Here is a 20641-nt window from a genome sequence, read left to right as displayed (position 1 = left end):
TTTTAACACCATTACTGCAAAGTACTACACATGGTACATTCTTATTGTCGACTGATTCACTGCTGGAGCCTGAATCGGAGCATATTGAAGTAAACATCTGTAACATGGTTCCTATGGCAACAGTTACCAGTGTGGTGACAACTGTCCCTCATTAGCCTGCACTGCCTGCCTTGACATCCTTCTACTCCTCGATTCCAGCTTTTTTCCTTTATCTCTCCTTCTAATATTTATTTTCACTATGATTGGAGCAAAAGGGACAAGTTGCAGCAACCCCACTTGAACACAGCACTAGTTAGATCACTGAAGACAGACACAAAATGCTGGAGTAACTCAGCGGGACAGGCGGCATCTATGGAGAGAAGGAATGGGTGACGCTTCGGGACGAGACCCTTGTGGAGACTGAAGAAGAGTCTCGACCCAAAACATCACACATTCCTTCTCTCCAGAGATGCCGCCTGTCTTGCTGAGTTACTCCAGCATTTTGTGTCTCTCTTCGGTGTAAAGCAGCATCTGCAGTTCCTTCCTACACTACTAGTTAGACCATTGTCTGAGCACTATATAAGGTTCTGGTCCCTACATTGCAGGTAAGATGTGTTTGTACTGGAGACAAGGCACAATTAATGTTGCCAGCATCGGAACGTCATGGCTATGAATAAAGGTTCATGAACAGCTTCCTGCTGGAGATAACCTGTATTCATAGCCATGGTTTTCCAGTCCTGGCAACATCAACTTCTCCAGTACAATCATAACGTCCATGTAATACTCGGCTTGTACTCGCTAGAATTTAGAAGATTAAGGGAGGTTTTTATAGAAACGTACAAAATTCTTAAGGGGTTGGACAGGCTAGATGCCGGAAGATTGTTCCCGATGTTGGGGAAGTCCAGAACAAGGGGTCACAGCTTAAGGATAAGGGAGAAATCTTTTAGGACCGAGATGAGGAAAACATTTTTCACACAGAGAGTGGGAATCTCTGGAATTCTCTGCCACAGAAGGTAGTTGAGGCCAGTTCATTGGCTATATTTAAAAGGGAGTTAGATGTGACCCTTGTGGCTAAAGTTATCAGGGGGTATGGAGAGAAGGCAGGTACGGGATATTGAGTTGGATGATCAGCCATGATCATATTGAATGGCGGTGCAGGCTCGAAGGGCCGAATGGCCTACTCCTGCACCTATTTTATATGTTTCTATGTTAAGATAGGGACCTGAATAGTACATAGTGCTCTTGAATGACACAACACAACCCCAACCCCAACCTTACCTCAGCAACGGACTACAATGGACTTTGTATAAGCAGGTCCAAGTACTTTGGAAGTGCAAGTACTTTGGCTTGCAACTGGTTTGGTTAGCTAGAATAATGAATAATTCATTGTGTTATTGCTTATTGTATTTTTATTTGATGCGTTGTAGCATTAATGTGCTTGTAAATCTGCCGCTAATAAGAATTTAATTGTTCTGGTCCTGGTGTGGATGACAGTTAAAGACACTTAAGTCTCTTGATAAACTGAAGTAGTTTTGCTTGGAAAACAGGAAGCAGGGAGGCCACTTACAGTAAATGGATGTATAAATTATGAGAAACGGAGATAAAGTAAATAGCTTTAATAAAGTTTCTCGCTTCAGCAAACAGGTCAAAAACCAGGGGACAGAGATTTCAAGTAATTGGCGGAAGGATTGGAGGGGAGATGGGGAAAGTCTTTGTACTCAGTGGGTGCTGGGGGACAGAAAGGGTGGGAGAGTCAAAGGTCCCCGTCACATGAAAGGGTACATGTGGACGTGTACTTTAAGAGCCCTCTTGCAAGGTTTCAGGCTAGTGCTGGAAGGTGGGTTAGACTTGGAAATTATTTTTCAACTGGTACAAACACAATGGGCTGAATGGCCTCTTTCTGTCTGGTAAGTCTCTGATTCTGGAACCTTCCTGATTTTGGTGCTTTAAAATGGCATCATTAAAACGAGTGCCCAAGAAGAATAAGGTGATATGTCTCAATGACTACTGACCGGTGACACGAATGCCTGTGGATTGAGAAGTTGGTTCTGACGTGTATCAGCACCTGCCTTGATAAGCACCTGGACTCATTGCAATTCGCCTACCGCCACATTAGATCAATGGGGGATGCAATCTCATTGTCTCTCCACAGGAGCACTTAGACAATAAGAATACGTACGTCAGCTTGTTGTTCATAGACGACAGCTCCGCATTCAATACCATTATCCACCCCAAACCTGTTATCAAACTCAGAGAACTGAGTCTCTGCTCATCGCTCTGTAACTAGACTTCCTCATCCACAGGCCACAATAAGCACAAAGTGTCAACAGTGCATCCTCCTTGATAAACATCAGCCGAGCAGCACTCAGGGCTGTGTGCTCAGGCTCATGCTCTGCTCTCTCTAAACCCACGAATGTGTAATCAAACACAGTTCCAACTCCATCTTTAAATTCACCGTTGTTGGGGCGGCACAGCCGTGCAATGGTAGAGTCGCTGCTTCGCAGCGCCAGAGTCCTGGGTTCGATCCTGACTACGGGTGCGGTCCGTACAGAGTTTGTACTTTCTCCCTGTGGCTAAGGGGGGTATTTCTCCGGGTGTTCCAGTTTCCTCCTGTACTCCAAAGACTTACAGGTTTGCAGGATATTTGGCTTTAGTAAGTTGTAATAATCAAAGATTATAGAACAGAGCAAGATGCGCCACTCTGTGAAAAAAGCGTAGTATGACATGGGTATGACATGACGCCATTTTATTGAGCAGCAATTTACAATAATATTAACTAAATATGTGAAGTGATCGATGCTATAAAACACTGTTCCCTACAACACTGATTACACCAAAGAGCGGATCAATCTTTGGAACGGATTCCTCCAAAGATACTAGATGAGCATTGCCCGCCCGCTGCCTCGGGAGCGCCGACTACGGGCAGACGCTTGAGGCTCTCCCGCCGGCCGCATATATCTGGTATCGGGGGGACTGAGAATCAGTCCTGGATCAAGTCAGGAGTGGAGGAAACTTCCTCTTCCCCCAAAGGTACTAGAGGAGCCTCTAGTATCTTTGCTTTTCCCTGCGACCTGATGTAAGAGCAGATTGTAGAACAGTTGACTCCGTCCCCGCTACCAAAGATGTCGCGTTTGGCATAAACAAATGGCGGCCGTGACGTTCCGTTACGTACTACACGCCAGTCCATTGGATTTCGGAGGAGTGGTCTATCTTGCTCTGCTCTATAATCTTTGGCAAAAGTTGTCCCGAGTATGTAGGTTAGTGTATGGGGTGATTGCGGAGTCAGTGGGCTTATTTCCGTGCAGTATCTCTAACATCTAAAGTTGGATGAATAACGGATAATAATGAGTCAGAGTATTAGAGGGAAATTGAACATTTGACTGACTAGTGCCAGAACAACAATCTTGCTCACAACAGCAGCAAGCTGATTGTTGACTTCAGGAGGAGTGTTAGGCGCTCCCCCGCCTGGTGAATGCTATGTACTTACCTTTCTCTGTTTCTCTCCCGAGTACAGGCCTCGTGGCTGTGAGTCTGGAATCAAGGGGTTAAAGGCTCCTGTACCCGATTGGCCAAGCTGCATCATGTGACTCATCTGAAGCTTAAATACCAGAGTTTTTCAGGATCCTCTCTCTTCTTCGTCGACCCTGACTTGTGAGCGGTCTGCTGGTGTGAGCTGCAGAAGGCCTGGCCACATGGCATAGAACTTTGTGTACTTTCACCATTCCTTGTTAACAAATATTGAATTGGGGCGGATAAGGGCTGACCTTAGTGTTTTCATGTATTTTGTTTCAGGGTTATATCTCTTTAGGCAAGTTTTAGAGTCTCCGGTTCGACGGCCCATTACGTGGCTGGCTGGAGCACTGTTTAATTGTTTGTTAGTTCATCCCTATCCCTGACTGGGTTGTTTAAATCAGGTTTGGGTTTTGTGTTCCATTGAATAATTAAAACTATTTTTGAACTTGAACCTGGTTTTTGACTTATGTTACGCGGCTCTGAAGTACCTGCATTCGGGAGTCGTAACAAGGAGGAAGCCAAAGGTCCATGAATCTGTCTTCATCAAACCGATGGAGAGATTCAACAACTTCGAGTTTCTGGGCGTGCTAATCTCGGAAGATATATCTTGACCCTACAATTTGTTGCATTCGTAGAGAAAGCTCATCAATGCCTCTACTTCATTGAAGATTGAGGAGATTCAGTATATCGATGAACACTTTGTTGAACTTCTGCAGGTGTACGGTACCTCGAACGCCCATGAACGAAGAAGATTGTGATAGACACTGTCCACTCCATCACAGATACTGACTTCCACACCATCAAAGGGATCTGTAGGATATAGTGCCCAAAAAGAGTATTCCATATCATCCAAGACCCTCACCTCCCTGGCCTCACTCTTATTTCACTCCCACCATCGGGAAGAAGTTACAAAAACCTGAAAATCATGACCACAAGGTTTAATCCCAACTACCATCAGGCTCTTGTACATTACACAACACTAGCCTCAGCAACTATGAACAACAGTCTTCGGTTGCACTTAAGGGCCTGTCCCACTTTCACAACCTAATTCACGACCTCTGCCCGAGTTTGCCCTTGACTCATACTCGCAGCATCATCGTCATGAGGTCGTACGAAGTCGTAGGTAGGTCATAGGTAGGTCGTGATGCTAGTCGTAGGTACTTGTGGCATCAAGTAGGTACTTGTGGCATCACCGGAGGTTGCAGGTGGTTGCCGGAGGTTGCAGGTAGTGGAAGCAGGTAGGGAGACGGACAAAAACCTCCGGGAACCGCACGGAAACCTTGGCTGGGGCGCAAAGTCTCCAGAGGTTTCTGTTCAGGTTTCCTAAGTGGGACAGGGGCATAAGTTCTCCCTGTGACCGTGTGGGTTTTCTCCAATATCTTTGGTTTCCTCCTGCACTCCAAAGAGTACAGGTTTGTAGGTTAATTGGCTTGGTATAAATATAAAATAGTCCCTAGTGTGTGTAGGATAGTGTTAGTGTGCAGGGATCGCTGGTCAGTGTGGACTCGGTGGCCTGAAGCAAAGATCTTATAGCGAACTTTGGCCTGAAGGGCCTGTTCCCGCGGTGTATCTCTAAACTAGGCTAAACATGCAGGTCGGTGGGTTAATTCGATGCTGTTAATTACACTCTGTGTGTCGGTGAATCTGGGAGAATTGATGACAATATGGAGAATATAATCTTATATTCATTTATTTATCTTATAGAGGCGTACAAAATCGTGAGATTGGGTAAATGCACAGTCACTAGCCCAGCGTAGGGGAATCGAGAACCATACGGCATAGGTTGAAGGTGAGGGGGAAAAGATTAAATAGGAACATGAGGGGTAACATTTTTACACAAAAGGTAGTGGGTGTATGAAACGAGCTGCTGGGGGAGGTAGTTAAGTTAGTAACTATCGCAACTTTTCAGAAACATTTAGACAGGTGCATGGATAGGATATGTTTAGAGGGTCATGGGCCAAACGCAGGCAGGTGGGACTACTGTAGATGGGACATGTTGGTCGGTGTGGGCAAGTTGGGCTGAGGGGCTTGTATGACAAGCAGTATGACTATGAGAATAAAGCTGATTAGAGTAATTAGACGATTGATGGCCCGGTATGGACTTGGTAAGCCAGAGCGCCCGTTTGCTTGATGTCTGATGCTCCACAGTTCCGTGTACTAAATGGCTGTATCTGTCCTCGTGGAATGTTACACTTTCCTGCACCATAACTGGCAGAGTTTTGACCATTTACTTTATAAACGTTCCTTGTAACTTTCTGCTGCTTCTGCATTACACCCCCGCCTTGCACCTGAACTCAGTTGAGGGTCAGACTAACAAATTGTCGCACAGAATAAAAGGGACTCATTTGCAAAAATAACATGGGGTTTGGTGGAAAAATAGGTTACCTCATGTAGTTACAGAAGAAATGGAATTAAATCCTTCGATAATGGAACTAATTTAACCACCTAAAAAGTCCACCTTCCTAGCAATGATTAGCTAGGTACACTGGGAAATCAGATTAAAATAAATGGGTAAATATTCAGAGATAGAAATTGAGAGAAAAATCTAATATTTCTCCATGAAGATACATTTCCCTTAAGAAATAAGGATTCTTCATGGTAAAGTGATCCGTATGTAGCCAACTCAAGAAATTAAAGGTAGCATAACATTGATGTACGGGGCTTAGATAGCTATGAAAACAATGGTAAGCCTAAGAAATAGGAGAATTTGAGAAAGCAGCAAAGGATGACAAAAAAATTATAAAGGAGGAGGAACCAGAATGTTGTGATTGAACCAACAAAAAAATAAGTTATATCAATACTAAGAGAGGAAAAGATTAGTGTAAAGAGAGATAGAAACATAGAAAATAGGTGCAGGAGTAGGCCATCCAGCCCTTTGAGCCAGCACCACCATTCAATGATAATGGCTGATCATCCAAAATCTGATTGCGTTAGCCCTAAGAGTTACATCTAACTCTCTGTTGAAAACATCCTTTGAATTGGCCTCCACTGCCTTCTGTGGCAGAGAATTCCACAGATTCACAACTCTCTGGGTGAAAAGGTTTTTCCTCATCTCAGTCCTCAATGACCTACCCCTTATTCTTAAACTGTGACCTCTGGTTCTGGACTCCCCCAACATCGGGAACATTTTTTCCTGCATTTAGCCTGTCCAACCCGTTAAGAATGTTACATGTTTCTATAAGATCCCCCCTCATCTTTCTAAAATCCAGTGACTATAAGCCCAGTTGAACCATTCTTGGATTTGCTATTGAGTTGCAGGAGAAACTCAGCAGCTTAGACCGCAAAGTTTAGCGAATTGATTTATTGATTGAGAGATACAGTATGGAAGCAGGCCATTCGGCCCAGTACATCAATCACCCATTCACACTAGTTAAATGTTATCTCACTTTCTCATCCACCACTTGCACACCAGGGGCAATTTACAGAGGCCAATTAACTTACAAACCTGCATGTCTTTGGGATGTGGGAGGAAACAAGAGGAACCGGGACAAAACGCACACTGTTACACAGAGAACCTGCAAACTCCACACAGACAGCATCCCAGGTCAGGATCAAACCTGGGTCCTTGGCACTTTGAGGCAGCATCTCAGAGGGATGTTGATGTGGCCCTTGTGGCTAAGGGGATCAGAGGGTATGGAGAGAAGGCAGGTACGGGATACTGAGTTGGATGATCAGCCATGATCATATTGAATGGCGGTGCAGGCTCGAAGGGCCGAATGGCCTACTCCTGCACCTAATTTCTATGTTTCTATCTGTCCCAGTTGCACCACGTGCCATCTGGTGGTCACATCTACAGTGGTCACTGCTCCACCAGAACCCCATTCTCTATTTCCTTCACACAAGGTCACATTTCCTTTACAATGGGCCAAACTTGACACCAGTGTGATGTACGTAGGCTGCCTAGCATTACAGCATCATCCACGAGGCAGGAAAGTGCCAACCATCGTCATCATCTGGTATATCAAAGTACCGCAAGTTATACCCCTCTGGCGTCCTCAGTTCTTAAAGGTACACTACACTTAAAGGTACACAGGCACTGCAAGGACCAAGGTCCATTTTATCAAAGGAAATGCAACGTCATTGGTCTGCCCACGTGCAGGACACTAACTCTGATCTTCACATCCCATTGCTCAAAGATACTTTTCAAAGCTACCTGGCCACTTTGGAGTTGTTAAACCTGATTAATGACAATAGAAATGTTAAATTAATTACATATATCAAGTTAAATATATACGGTACTGTAGGTAAAGCTGTGGTTGCCTGGGGTACAAATACGCCTTCGTTTTTTTCTCTTTGTTCTGGAAAAGGGATAGGTTCCCCCAGCACGTCATTCGTATCCGGCTGGAAGGTTGACAGTGTGACACTCATCGTGAAGGATGGGTGACGAGGGGTGGGGGTGAGGTATTTGAACCCTATCCACCCGTAACTATTTTTTTGGAGATATAGCGCTGCCACTCTATAAAAAGAAAGCACCCTGCTCATTGTATGAGGCTGACTTATGACGTTTAAACAAGGAACTTCAGATGCTGGTTTATATCAAACATAGACACAAAGTGCTGGAGTAACTCAGCGGGTCAGGCAAGATATCTGGAGAAAAATGATGGGTGACGTTTTGGGTAGGGACCCTTCTTCAGACTTCAGAAGAAGGGTCGCGACCCGAAACGTCACCCAACCTTTGTCACATGAGATGCAGCCTGACCTGCTGGGTTACCTCAGCACTTTGTGTCTGTCTTACGATGTTAAAGATCTTATACTAGTTTAGATGATGCTATGAATGTAATTAACCCTTGGTATATCTACAGATAGAGGCAGTTTCCTGGTGCTCTATGGATGATTGTCATGAGGTACTCAAGCAATAAGTGCCCTTTTGAGAGCAGCTACACACCAGGGGCAATGTGCAACAGGCAATATACCTACAAACAGCAACCTCTTCAGGAGGAGTGCGGAAACTGGTGCACCCTGAGGAAACTCATTGGGCGAACATGCAAACTCCACGGTTACAGGGGTCAGGATTCAATTCAGATCACTGAAATCATGAAACACTGACTATGAGCTGTGACACTCTGCCACCCGATTAATTCAAGGTTATATTCTGTGTGTTTCTTTGTACCGAGTATTCTAACTTTTTCAAAATGTTAGTTTCTCATCCATCGGTAATGCATGAAGCCTGATTTCTGACTTTGCATCCTTCTTTGCAACTTTAAACTATTATTAATGCTGGCAGCTTTGTGAGTGCTTTTCAAGTACACCTACATCTCAGAAAGACCGTCCCACTTTCATCTCAGATCAGCTATGATCACATTGAATAGCGGTGCTGGCTTGAAGGGCCGAATGGCCTACTCCTACACCTGCACCTCTCTCTCCATCTTTCTTCATGTTTTGGCCCTGCCTTAAAACTCAACTCTTTAACAGGTGTAGATCACCCCACCTAAGAGTTTTGTCTAAGGATCAACTTCTGCCCGATCTTGTTACTATCTTTGTGTTACTTTTCATAATCATAATCATAGTTTATTAACCAAGTATGTTTTGCTACATACGAGGAATTTGATTTGCCATACAGTCATACCAATAAAAAGCACCAAGACACACAAAATACATTTTAACATAAACATCCACCACAGTGGCTCCTCCACATTCCTCACTGATGGAAGGCAAAAAAAGTTCAATCTCTTCCCTTCTTTGTTCTTCCATGGTCGGGGACCTCGAGCCTTCCGTTGACGGGATGATCTTGGCTCCTGTAGCTGGTGGTCGGGCCCTCCACGTCGGGGCGATCAAGCTCCCGCATTGGGGGGATCTCAGCTCCACGCGCTGGGCGATCTGACCCCAGGTCGGGGCTAGTCAAACCTCCTGCGAGTTTGGAGCTTCCCGACATCAGTCTCTACCCAAGACTGCGAGCTCCTCAATGTTGAAATCTGCACGGCCGCGGTTGGGGCGTCGATCCCTGGCAAGGGATCACAGTCCACGGTAAATCCACGGCCCCACGGTGGGGCTCAAAGTCAATCTCGAGCAAGGCCACCAGCTCCATGATGTTAGGCCGCAGAGCGGCCGGTGATACGATCCGGGAAAACAATCACATCTCCGGCAAGGTAAGAGATTGAAAAAAAGTTTCCCCCAACCCCCTCCCCCACCCCCACATAAAACAAACCAGAGAACATTAACACAAACTTTTTAAAACACACTAAAAATAACAAAAAGTCGATATAATTCAACATCAAAGGTGCTACTTAAATGCAGTCATTGTTGCTGTGGCAACGCCAAGGAGCTCAGCTAAGCCCCATTTGATTTCCGACAGTACGGCTGCTACAACAAGCAGCAAATGTCACATTGAGAATCTCAGAGGGCATCCTCCTGCTGGGCCAGGGTAGCAAACCTGTTTACAACCAGCTTGGCTTCAGCCTCTGGCTGGATGAGTCAAGACTGTGACTTGACTGCTCCGAGCTTCTCTCATGGTTTCCTGTCACCGTTCAGCTGAGATGAGGTGAAGGGGCAGAGCCTGTTTTGAGAAACTGCTGACATCCTCTTGCACCCCTGTCAGTGAGAAACTGTGCGTGTCAAAACCCCGTGCTGTTTTTACAAGACACCGAGGCAACAATGACACTGCCTGGATTGTGCAGCAAAGGAAATATTCCAAACTGCTCAAAACAAAATAGATGTCATTATGTATAGATGTATTAGACGTAATGCCACAAAGAATGTTAATCAAGCAAATTAGAGCATGTGGGTAATATAATGGTGTGGTCTGAGGCTTGGTTAAGGGACAGAAGACAGAGAGGAGGAATAAATGGACCATTTTCAGGGCCGTAACCATTGGGATGCCCAACGGCCCCAGGTCAATAATTCAGATGAGTAGATCAAGTATAATAAATCGCGATTTGTTGTTGATATCAGGTTGGATGTGGGCTGTGGGAAGGATCCAGAGAAACTTTAGTGAGACACGGTCTGGCTAAGTGAAGAGGCAGGGACATTGTCGACATGATTGATCAACTTGGGCTTTAATAAAACCAGACTTAAAGGAGGAGGCAGTGATGAAGACAAGGCATCATTGGCAATGGCAGGGCAAGGAGATAGGGTGGATGGGCAAAGGTTTGGCAAAAGAATAAGTTTAGGGCTCGAGAAAGTTTACAGAAAACAGATCACCAAGCGGTGAAGGGGTTTCGGAGTCTCCTGCACTACTCACTCTGTACCCATGACAATATTCAATCACATTGTCGAACTCTGACTCTTCGTTACCTGTTATTTGTCCACAACGGTGGTATCGTTGGCAAATGTAAAGGTGGCGTGGAACGGTGACAAATGACAATTAAATTGAATCTTGAATCTTGAATGACTGTGCAGCCACTCGCCGTTCCACGCCACCTTTACATTTGCCAACGATACCACCGTTGGTGGACAAATAACAGGTAACGAAGAGTCAGAGTTCGACAATGTGATTGAATATTGTCAGACAACAATCTTGCTGTTAATTTTAGCAGGACCAAGGAGCTGATTGTTCAGGAAGAGAAAGCAGAGGGACAATGAAATGGTTTTCATCGGTGCGATTGCAATGGAGAGGGTCATCAGCTTTAAGTTCCAAGGTGTGCACATCTCTGAAGAACTGTCCTGGTCCCAGCAAATGGATGCGATCATAAAGAAAACTCATCAACACCTCCTCCTCCTCAGAGATTTGACATGTTGCTGAACTTCTAAAGATATATGGTCGAGAGGATACTGACCGGTTGCATCACAAGCTGATTCAGTAACTTGAACGTCCAATACAACAAATAATCCTCCGCCATTTCCGCCACCTCCAACGTGACCCCACCACTCGCCACATCTTCCCATCTCCCCCCATGTCTGCCTTCCGCAAAGACCACTCCCTCTGCAACTCCCTTGTCAATTCTTCCCTTCCCACCCGTACCACCCCCTCCCCGGGTACTTTCCGTTCCGTTGCAACCGCAAGAAATGCAACAAGCAGTCGTTCCAGGTGCGACAAAGGTTCACCTGTATCTCCTCCAACCTCATCTACTGCATCCACTGCTCTAGATGTCAGCTGATTTACATCGGGGAGACTAAACGGAGGTTGGGCGATCGTTTCGCCGAACACCTCCGCTCAGTCCGCAATAACCTACCTGAACTCCCGGTGGCTCAGCACTTCAACTCCCCCTCCCATTTCCAATCCGACCTCTCTGTCCTGGGTCTTCTCCATTGCCAGAGTGAGCAACACTGGAAATTGGAGGAACAGCACCTCATATTCCGCCTGGGTTGCTTGCGTCCTGGTGGCATGAACGTTGAATTCTCCCAGTTTTGCTAGCCCTTGCTGTCTCCTCCTCTTCCTTAACCCTCGAGCTGTCTCCTCCCATCCCCCCGCCCTCGGGTTCCTCCTCCTCCCTTTTTCCTTCCTTCTCCCCCCCACCCCCAATCAGTCTGAAGAAGGGTTTCGGCCCGAAACGTCGCCTATTTCCTTCGCTCCATAGATGCTGCTGTATCCGCTGAGTTTCTCCAGCATTTTTGTGTACCTTCTATTTCTTGCCTGATTGGATTGGGGAGAAGAGGGAGCATCTGGGTTGAGACTCATCCTTGATTATTCTGGTGGCCTCTCGAAGCGTAGTGCGACAGCATCTGCAGAAGTGATGACTGCATGAACCTTGCGGAGATTATGCTGCAAACCAACACAATTGTACCCAATGGCACAGCTCAGAGCAAAAGATTTGGTGGTTCTGGGTGTCCATATACACCAAGGGCCAACAATAGCAACAAAACTGTACTTCACCTCATGAGCCAGCATGCTCCTCACTCTAGCGATGAGTCACATCAAGGGGATCAACCCGTGGTTCAATGCAGGGAGGCATGCTGGCAGCAGCAGCAGCAGCAGCAGCATGCTTAATAAAGGTGCTAACACTGAACAACAAAACAGCAGGCACTGTATAGACGCTCAACCAATGGATCAGATCAGAGATCTGCAGTCCTGCTGGACCAGGTTCTGAACGCAGGTAGATGGACAAACAGTTTGCAAGAGGAAGAGGCTCCAAGAACGTTCCCATCATCAGTGGCAACAGACCCAGCAGTTGAATGCTAAAGACGAGGCTGAAAGATTCTCAGCTAGATTCGTCCCGCAGTGCTGAGTGGTCGGTGGGGGCGCTGCAATGGCGGCAGCCCTGTCAGCAGCGCGTTAGTTTTTTCAACTTTAAAATTTTTATTTGTATGTTTTAAAGTATGTTTTTAATATTTCTTTGTGTGTTTTGTGTGGGGGGTGGTGTGGGGGGGTGAGGGGGAAACCGTTTTGGCCGCCTCCTCCATGGAGAGGCAACTTTTTCCAGGTCGCCTCCCCCGTGGCCTAACATCAAGGATCGGCGCGGCCTTTCCCGGAGACGCGCCCGGGGCTTCAGCGGCGGGCGCAGCGTGGACTCTCGGCGTGGAGAGGGTGAGCCATCGCTGGGGCTCGCTGGAGGGGAGCGCCCCGTTTCGCTGGCCCGGGGCAGCCTGAAGCCACGGTCTGCACAGCTCCAGCTGGCGCGGCATCTACAGCCCGGGATCCCTCGTGGGGGACCCGGGGGAAGAAGAAGCCATCACTGCCGGCCCGCGGCCAACTTCTACCGCGGGCGCGGTGGCGACTTACCATCACCCCTGGAGGGGAGCTTCGACCGCCGGCCCTGCGGTCTGCGGTGCTTCTGGCTGCGGCGCGGCGGGAACTTTAAACTTTAAATCTTCGACCGCCGGCCTGCGGCCTACACCAACTTAAAGCCGCGGTCTCCGGTGGGGAAGAGCCGACTCTGGACTTACCTGGACTTGTACCTTGTCCTTTTACCATCTGGACGCCCGCAGCAACGGCTGCGGAGGGTTGAGGTCCCGACCACGGGGGAAAATGGAGGAGGACTGGCCAAATTGGGTGCCTTCCACCACATTGATGAATGCTGTGGTGGATGTTTATGTTAAATTTTTATTGTGTTTTTGTGTGTGTTCTTTATAATTGTACCGCTGCTGACATATTCATTTCACTTGCACTTATGTGCAATGTGACAAATAAACCGTATTGTATTGTATTGTATTGTATGATCCGTCTTGCTCCTTCCTAAGATTCAACCTATTCCAGATTCCAGTCTTCAACCAATTCAATTTGCATCACATAATATCAAGCTCAAAAGGCTGAACAGATTCATAAAACAGCTTTTTCTCCACTGATTTTTTATAGTTTAGTTTACAGATATAGCGCGGAAACAGGCACTTCGGCCCATCGAGTCCACGCCAACCAAGTCAAGTCAAGTCAAGTTTATTTCGCCACATACACATACGTGATGTGCAGTGAAATGAAAAGTGGCAATGCTCGCGGACTTTGTGCAAAAAGACAAACAAACAAACAACCAAACAAACTACAAACAGAATGGAACAGAATCACATATTCTTTTTCATATTAAATATTGTGGGCGGAAGGAAAAAGGGAAAAAAACAGCAATTAAAAAAAAAAAAAAAAGCAGTAGAGTGGTACAGTAAAGTTAGTCCCTGGTGAGATAGGAGTTTACAGTCTTAATTGCCTCTGGGAAGAAACTCCTTCTGAACCTCTCCGTTCTCACAGCATGGCAACGGAGGCGTTTGCCTGACTGTAGCAGCTGGATCAGTCCATTGCAGGGGTGGAAGGGGGCTCCCATGATTTTATTGGCTCTGAAGTTGCATCTCCTGATGTATAGTTCCTGCAGGGGGGCGAGTGAAGTTCCCGTAGTGCGTTCGGCCGAATGCACTACTCTCTGCAGAGCCTTCTTGTCCTGGGCAGAGCAATTCCCAAACCAGATTGTAATATTTCCGGACAAGATGCTTTCCACAACCGCTGAGTAGAAGCACTGGAGGATCCTCGGAGACACTCTGAATTTCATCAATTACCTGAGGTGGTAAAGGCGCTGCCTTGCCTTATTCACGAGTGCTGCGGCGTGTGATGTCCATGTCATATCCTCAGAGATGTGGACTCCCAGGTATTTAAAGCAGCTCACCCTATCCACAGTATCCCCATTTATCCTCAATGGTGTGTACGTCCTCGAATGATGTGCCCTCCTAAAGTCCACGATCAGTTCCTTAGTTTTTTTGATGTTCAAGAGGAGGCTGTTGTCCTGACACCAGAGTGCCAGATCAGCCACCTCCTCCCGGTAGGCCTTCTCATCGTTGTCTGAGATCAGGCCCACCGCCACAGTGTCATCAGCAAACTCGATCCCCGTACATTAACTCTATACAACACATTAAGGACAATTAACGATTTTTACTGAAGCCAATTAACCTACACACCTGTATGATTTTGGAGTGTGGGAGGAAACCTTAGCACCCAGGGAAAATTAATGCGGTGATGGGGAGAATGTACAAACTCTGTATAGATAGCACCCGTAATCAGGATCGAACCCGGGTCTCTAGTGCTGTAAGGCAGCAACTCCACCACTGCACCACTGGTATCAGACACTTGAACGGACATCTCATTAATTAAGGATGTATTCGCAATCTCCCTATCGTCCTTATTGTGGTACTTGTGTGATATTTATACGTGCTCTTTCTGTAACACTATATTCTGCACTCTGTTTCCTTTCTCTTTTGCACTGCATGATGGGATGATTATACTCATTTATGGTATAGTTTGCCTGTTTCTCAGTGCATGTGACAATAATAGTCCAATACCAATACCAATTGAGGATATCCAGAAACATCTGAGAGCACTGGATACAACAAAGGTTATGGGACCAGACCACATAGGTTGCAGCTGAATCATTTGGTTCCAGAGCTGAGGTGAGAGTTCCTGCTCTTGATGTTTAGGTATTAATTGACCGAGGTAAAGCTAAAGTCAATGGATAAAATGGGGAAAATGCTCCAATTGTTGGAGCCATGTCTCATGCAAAGGAAGTTGGTCTTGGTTGTTGGAGGTTAACTAATCCCATCCCCGGGTCATTACTGCCTCACAGTAAAGTGTTCTTTCAGAAGGTAGACACAAAAAGCTGGATTAACTCAGCGGGACAGACAGCATCTCTAGAGAGAAGGAATGGGTGAAGTTTCGGGTTGAGACCCTTCTTCAGACTCTTCTGAAACGCCACCCATTCCTTCTCTTCAGAGATGCTGCCTGTCCTGCTGAGTTACTCCAGCTTTTTGTGTCTATCTTCAGTTTAAACCAGCATCCGCAGTTCCTTCTTACACAAAGTGTTCTTTCCGCTGCTTCATCAGCGGCCTTCCTTCTGTCCTCATGTCAGAGTTGGGAAGCCCCTGATATTGCGCAATGTTCAATTTTATTCTCAGATTCTCAATAAATGAAGCAGCCCGTGACTGCATGCAGCAGGATCTGATCACTGGTCAAATATGGGCTGATATGACCCATAAGATTAACACCGTGAAAGTAGTAGGCAATGACCACCTACAACAAGGGAGAGTCTATGCACATATAAATGGCACTGCCATTGATAAGTCCCATTATCAACTAATCTTAGGAGTCCAGAAACGCAATTATGGCCCACAAACCAAATAGGATCAATTACATAAACACAATAACTACAAGAGCAGATCAGAAGCTTGCTGTTCTATGCATTATGGGAGGCACAGTAGGGCAGTGGTAGAGGTACTGCCTTATAGGGCTAGAGTCCCGGGTTCAACCCTGACTACGTGCTGTCTGTACGATGTTTGTACGTTCTCCCTGTGACCCCGTTGGTTTTCTCCAGGTGCTCTGGTTTCCTCCCACACTCCAAAGACGTACAGGTTGCAGATAAATTGGCTTTGGTAATTCAGTCATTGTCCCAAGTGTGTAGGATGGCGCTAGGGTACAGGGTGATCGCTGGTCGGCGCAGACTCGATGAGCCGAAGGATTTGTTTCCACACTGTATCTCTAAAAAAACTAGAAAGGAATACACTCCACCTGTCTGGATGAGAACAGCTCAAAAAGCTGAACACCCACAACAAAGCAGCCCACTTAGAACTCTAAACATTCATAGAGTCATACTACATGGAACCAGGCCCTTCGACCCAAATCGTCCATGCCGACTAGACGACCATCAGGCTAGTCCCATTTGGCAGCTCATTCTATACACCCACTGTGTGAAAAAGCTGCCTATCGGGTTTCTAGTAAATCTTTCCCCTCTCGGCTTAAACCTATGCCCTTTAGTTCTTGAATCCCAACACTAGGGAACACAAACTGTGCATTAACCCTATCTATGTTTGTCATGCTTTTTTTCACCTGGTATCCAAGTAATCAAGTTCCTTGTGCCTCCTCGACTAATATCAGTGGATAATTAAAAACACTTGATAAATGAAAATTGTCTCTGAAGCAAACTGATGGATTCCCTCTGTCAACTCCCTTTAACAATATAGTCTTCTCATCTCTTGGCTCCCGCTTTTAAGGGATTCGCCATTCAGACCCTGTCTATTATTGTGCCAGAGGCTGAAAAGCTGCTTTACAAGGTTAGTGTTATCCAACCCCTATCCCAATCCTTATCCTAAATGCAAGATGGCACCCAAGCCAAGCAACTCCCTGCGTGCTGGTCCCAGAAGTGGATCTGCAATCACTCATTACAATCGCTCCACTCTTCTCTGTACACTGTAGACGGCTTGGTTGTAATCTTCTATAGTCTTTCCATTGACTGGTTAGCACACAACTAAAAGCTTTTCACTATACCTCAGTCCACGTGACAATACGCTAAACTAGACCAATTCAGGCCTTTCTCCGGAGCTGCATACAAGTGCATCTAGATGTCACCTCCACCCTACATCACTGTCTTCTGGATGGATGGGGGAAGAGCTCTTCAGAGGAGTAGCCTTAAAACACAATCACATAAAGGAATAAATAAAACATCTGTGAATGGCATCTCACCCTGAAGTCTATTCCGACTGTGGCAATGTAGCTCCCTGCTAGAAAGGCGTTATCTTTGAACTGGACCAGGAAGCAGGTCTTGCCCACACCAGAGTCTCCAATTAACATCACCTACAATACGTGCAAAGTCTCATTAGAATCTTCCTTAAGGAGTGAATGAAACAGTTATTCAACAAATCAGTTTAATGCAAGAAATCCAGCAACGTTTGGGACATGATCGCTTCTAAATGACACAGTATCCAGAGACCCCAACAATGATCCCAGGGTGAACATACAAACTCCACATTGCACATTAATCCTGAACGGTGCGTGTGGCAATTTAAGTTGGTATTTTCTGTATGTAAATAGACTATTGGCCAAATAAGGATGCAGGATTTGATGCTGCTCAGAGTAAGTTCCTGTCAAAACTTCATAAGTTATAGGAGTAGAATTAGGCCATCCTGTCTACTCCGCTATTCAATCATGGCTGATCTATCTTTCCCTCTCAACCCCATTCTCCTGCCTTCAACCCATAGTTCCTGACACCCGTATTTTGTGTTTTCCTCAGTTGTTTACCAGGTATAGTTTTTGCTCAGCAGGTTGTTCCTGCCTCCACATTGAGAAGTCATGTTTCCAAGTCTTGCACACAATCTAAGGTGAGGTTTCTGTGGGTACTGAGAAAAGGTGCACTGCAAAGCCACATCACCTAATGAGAACACCACACTGGTGGTGTACCAAGTAGATGTAATACCCCTGTTGTACTGCAGCATTGTAGATGATTATCTGGTCATCATCTTTCTGTTGTCTGTAGGATCTTTGCTGTACACAGAGTGGTCATATTTTCTTACAAAATACACAGAAGCCATTTCAGCTCATTGATGCTGGGCCAGTTCGCAGAACAATCCCGTTCCTCACGAATTTACTCTGCAATCTTCTCTCTGCATATTCCCGTCAACTCAGTTTCTACCACTTATCTACACACTAGGGGGAGGTGGCCGGGGTGGGTGGGGTGGGGGGGGGGGGGGGGGGGGGGGGGGGAGCAGTTAAAGTGATCTGCCTATTCATCCACCAACTTGCATGTCTTTGGGATATAAGGAGAAATCAGATCACAGGAGGAAACAGTTCTCCCACACAGACCCAGGGTGAACATGCAAACTCCACATAGGCAGCACCCGAGGTCAGGATTGGATCCCAGCTGACTGGAGCTGTGAAGCAGCAGCTCTACCAGCTGTACCCCTCGCGCTAACCTTTGCAACATTAACCCCACCTTGGAAATACAGAATTGATTCCAAAGTTTTTACAGGTGTTCAGAGTGCAGGATACAAGTTCATTTTGATCCTTGTTTTGTATGCATTTAATCAGGAACAGGATTACTTAAGGATGACTAATTTCTTATCTGCAGCCTTCTTCGCGCCTACTATTGTCTCATGATCAAGGTCAACAAGCAACAAGGCCTTTCCAAAATGCTTTTCGGGATACTTCAGCACAGTTTTCAATAATCAGCTGTGCAAATCAAGAAGGATTTCATAACTTCTTCCATCCACATGAATCGTGGAGATCTGAAATAAACTCCTCTGGAAACCTTGTCACCTCTGCATTTGCTCTCTAACTGCTGACTTCCATTTCCGGTCCAGTAAACCTTCAGATTTGTTGGCTGCAAGCCCGGGGATCTCCTCTGCAAACCATTCCTATAAGATGCGCCTTTAAACAGAGCTCTCCAACTAAAGCATTGGTCATGCTGGTGTCAACATTTCAGCCCATTCATGCTCTGCCCGTTCACAGAACAATCCCATTCCTCATGGATTTTCCCTGCAATCTATTCTCCACACATTCCCATCAACTAATCTACACACCGGGAGGCAGTTAAAGTTATCTACCAATTAATCCATGAGCATGGTGTCTGACATCATTTCTGGTTTGTCTTCCTACATTTTGATTAGTAGAGGTGTCAGAGGTTGTAGGGAGAAGGCAGGAGAACGGGGTTAGGAGGGGGAGATAGGTCAGCCATGAATGAATGGCGGAGTAAACTTGATGGGCTGAATGGCCTAATCCTACTCTTATCACTTATGACCTTATGGCCTCATGATCGTGTTAAAGGAACGGTGTTAGTTAATAAGATATGTTGGAAGCCTAGAACCTGGTCAAAGGGGATTCCAGTGGTGGTTATTACTAACATACCAAGTTGTACAGGAGAATGGAGTAAAGGATTGTGTAAACAGGAGGAGGGGACCAAAGCGGATGAGATGTCAGTGGAGTGATGGTTTGAGAGAAACCATGATGATAAGAGATCACAGATGTTGCGAGAGGATGGGGACCTCAAAAAAGGTCAGAGCGGAGAGACTGCCTGAAAGCCAGCTAACATTGAGGAAATTGTGTGGATCACGGAGTGATGGGAGGAGAGGCATATGGGGGGGGGAGAATGCTGGGAGGGAGCAGACAGGCAAGAGTGTGTGCTGGAGCATACTGAACAAACCATTTGAGGTTACAATGGTGATGGGCTAGAGGGAAATAAAACTCATCTTCCTAGGGTTAGCGGTGTTGGGTTTTAAGGGAACCAAGGATGTCTGCTTCCAGTTTGCCACCAAGGCACTGGAGAAAGGTTTGGCTCATTCAGGTCAACATGTTGGAAAGGCAGCTCCTTTAGACTGAAAGTCTGGAAAGGTGCATCAGGAGAGAATGGAGGATGTGGGGTACATCAGCTGGAGAGCAGACAGGAGAGGGGAGAGAGCGGTGGTGCCAGGCGAGGAGAGCAAGATCGGGTGGATTGCGGGTGGTGGGGAGAGGAAATAAGTTGTTGCACGAGAATCTGGGAAGTTGCATCATGACTGACAATCTGCAATGTTGAAATAGACACAAAATGCTTTAGTAACTCAGCGGGTCAGGCAGCATCTCTAGAGAAAAGGAATAGATAACGTTTCGGATGGAGACCCTTCTTCAGTCTGAACTGTTCCTTTTCTCCAAGGATGCCCTCTGGCCCGTACAGTTACTCCAGGATGTTGTGTCTATCTTCAGTGAAAACCAGCATCTGTAGTTCCTTCATACACATGCAATGTTTAAATGTTCTCTGTCGAGGGGGAGGGGAGGGAAACTTTTACTGCCTCATTTAGAAGGATGAGAGGATATCTCATTGAAACATATAAGATTGTTACGGGCTTGGACATGCTAGAGGCAGGAAACATGTTCCCTATGTTGGGGGAATCCAGAACCAGGGGCCACACACAGTTTAAGAATAAGGAGTAAGCCATTTAGAACGGAGACGAGAAAACACTTTTTCTCACAGAGAGTGGTGAGTCTCTGGAATTCTCTGCCTCAGAGGGCAGTGGAGGCAGGTTCTCTGGATGCTTTCAAGAGAGAGCTAGATAGGCCTCTTAA

The 20641-nt window shown here is 46.2% G+C and overlaps 1 protein-coding gene across 3 annotated transcripts in view; it reads right to left on the bottom strand.

The window, feature by feature from the left end:
• Window positions 1-20641, bottom strand: part of LOC129708320 (ras-related protein Rab-37-like) — a 156647-nt gene that overhangs the window by 35302 nt on the left and 100704 nt on the right. For 2 of the 3 annotated variants that reach the window (XM_055653992.1, XM_055653991.1), the window contains exon 2: window positions 17291-17401. The exons of the other annotated variant lie outside the window; for it this stretch is intronic. In XM_055653992.1, coding sequence (XP_055509967.1) covers window positions 17291-17401 — 111 coding nt within the window. The remainder of the gene's footprint in view (window positions 1-17290; window positions 17402-20641) is intronic. 3 annotated transcript variants of the gene reach the window in all.

Source organism: Leucoraja erinacea, chromosome 23 (assembly GCF_028641065.1).
Source record: "Leucoraja erinacea ecotype New England chromosome 23, Leri_hhj_1, whole genome shotgun sequence".
NCBI classification, from domain to species: Eukaryota; Metazoa; Chordata; class Chondrichthyes; order Rajiformes; family Rajidae; genus Leucoraja; species Leucoraja erinaceus.
Note: the sequence above shows the minus strand (reverse complement) of the source record. Positions and strands in the feature narration are given on the sequence as shown.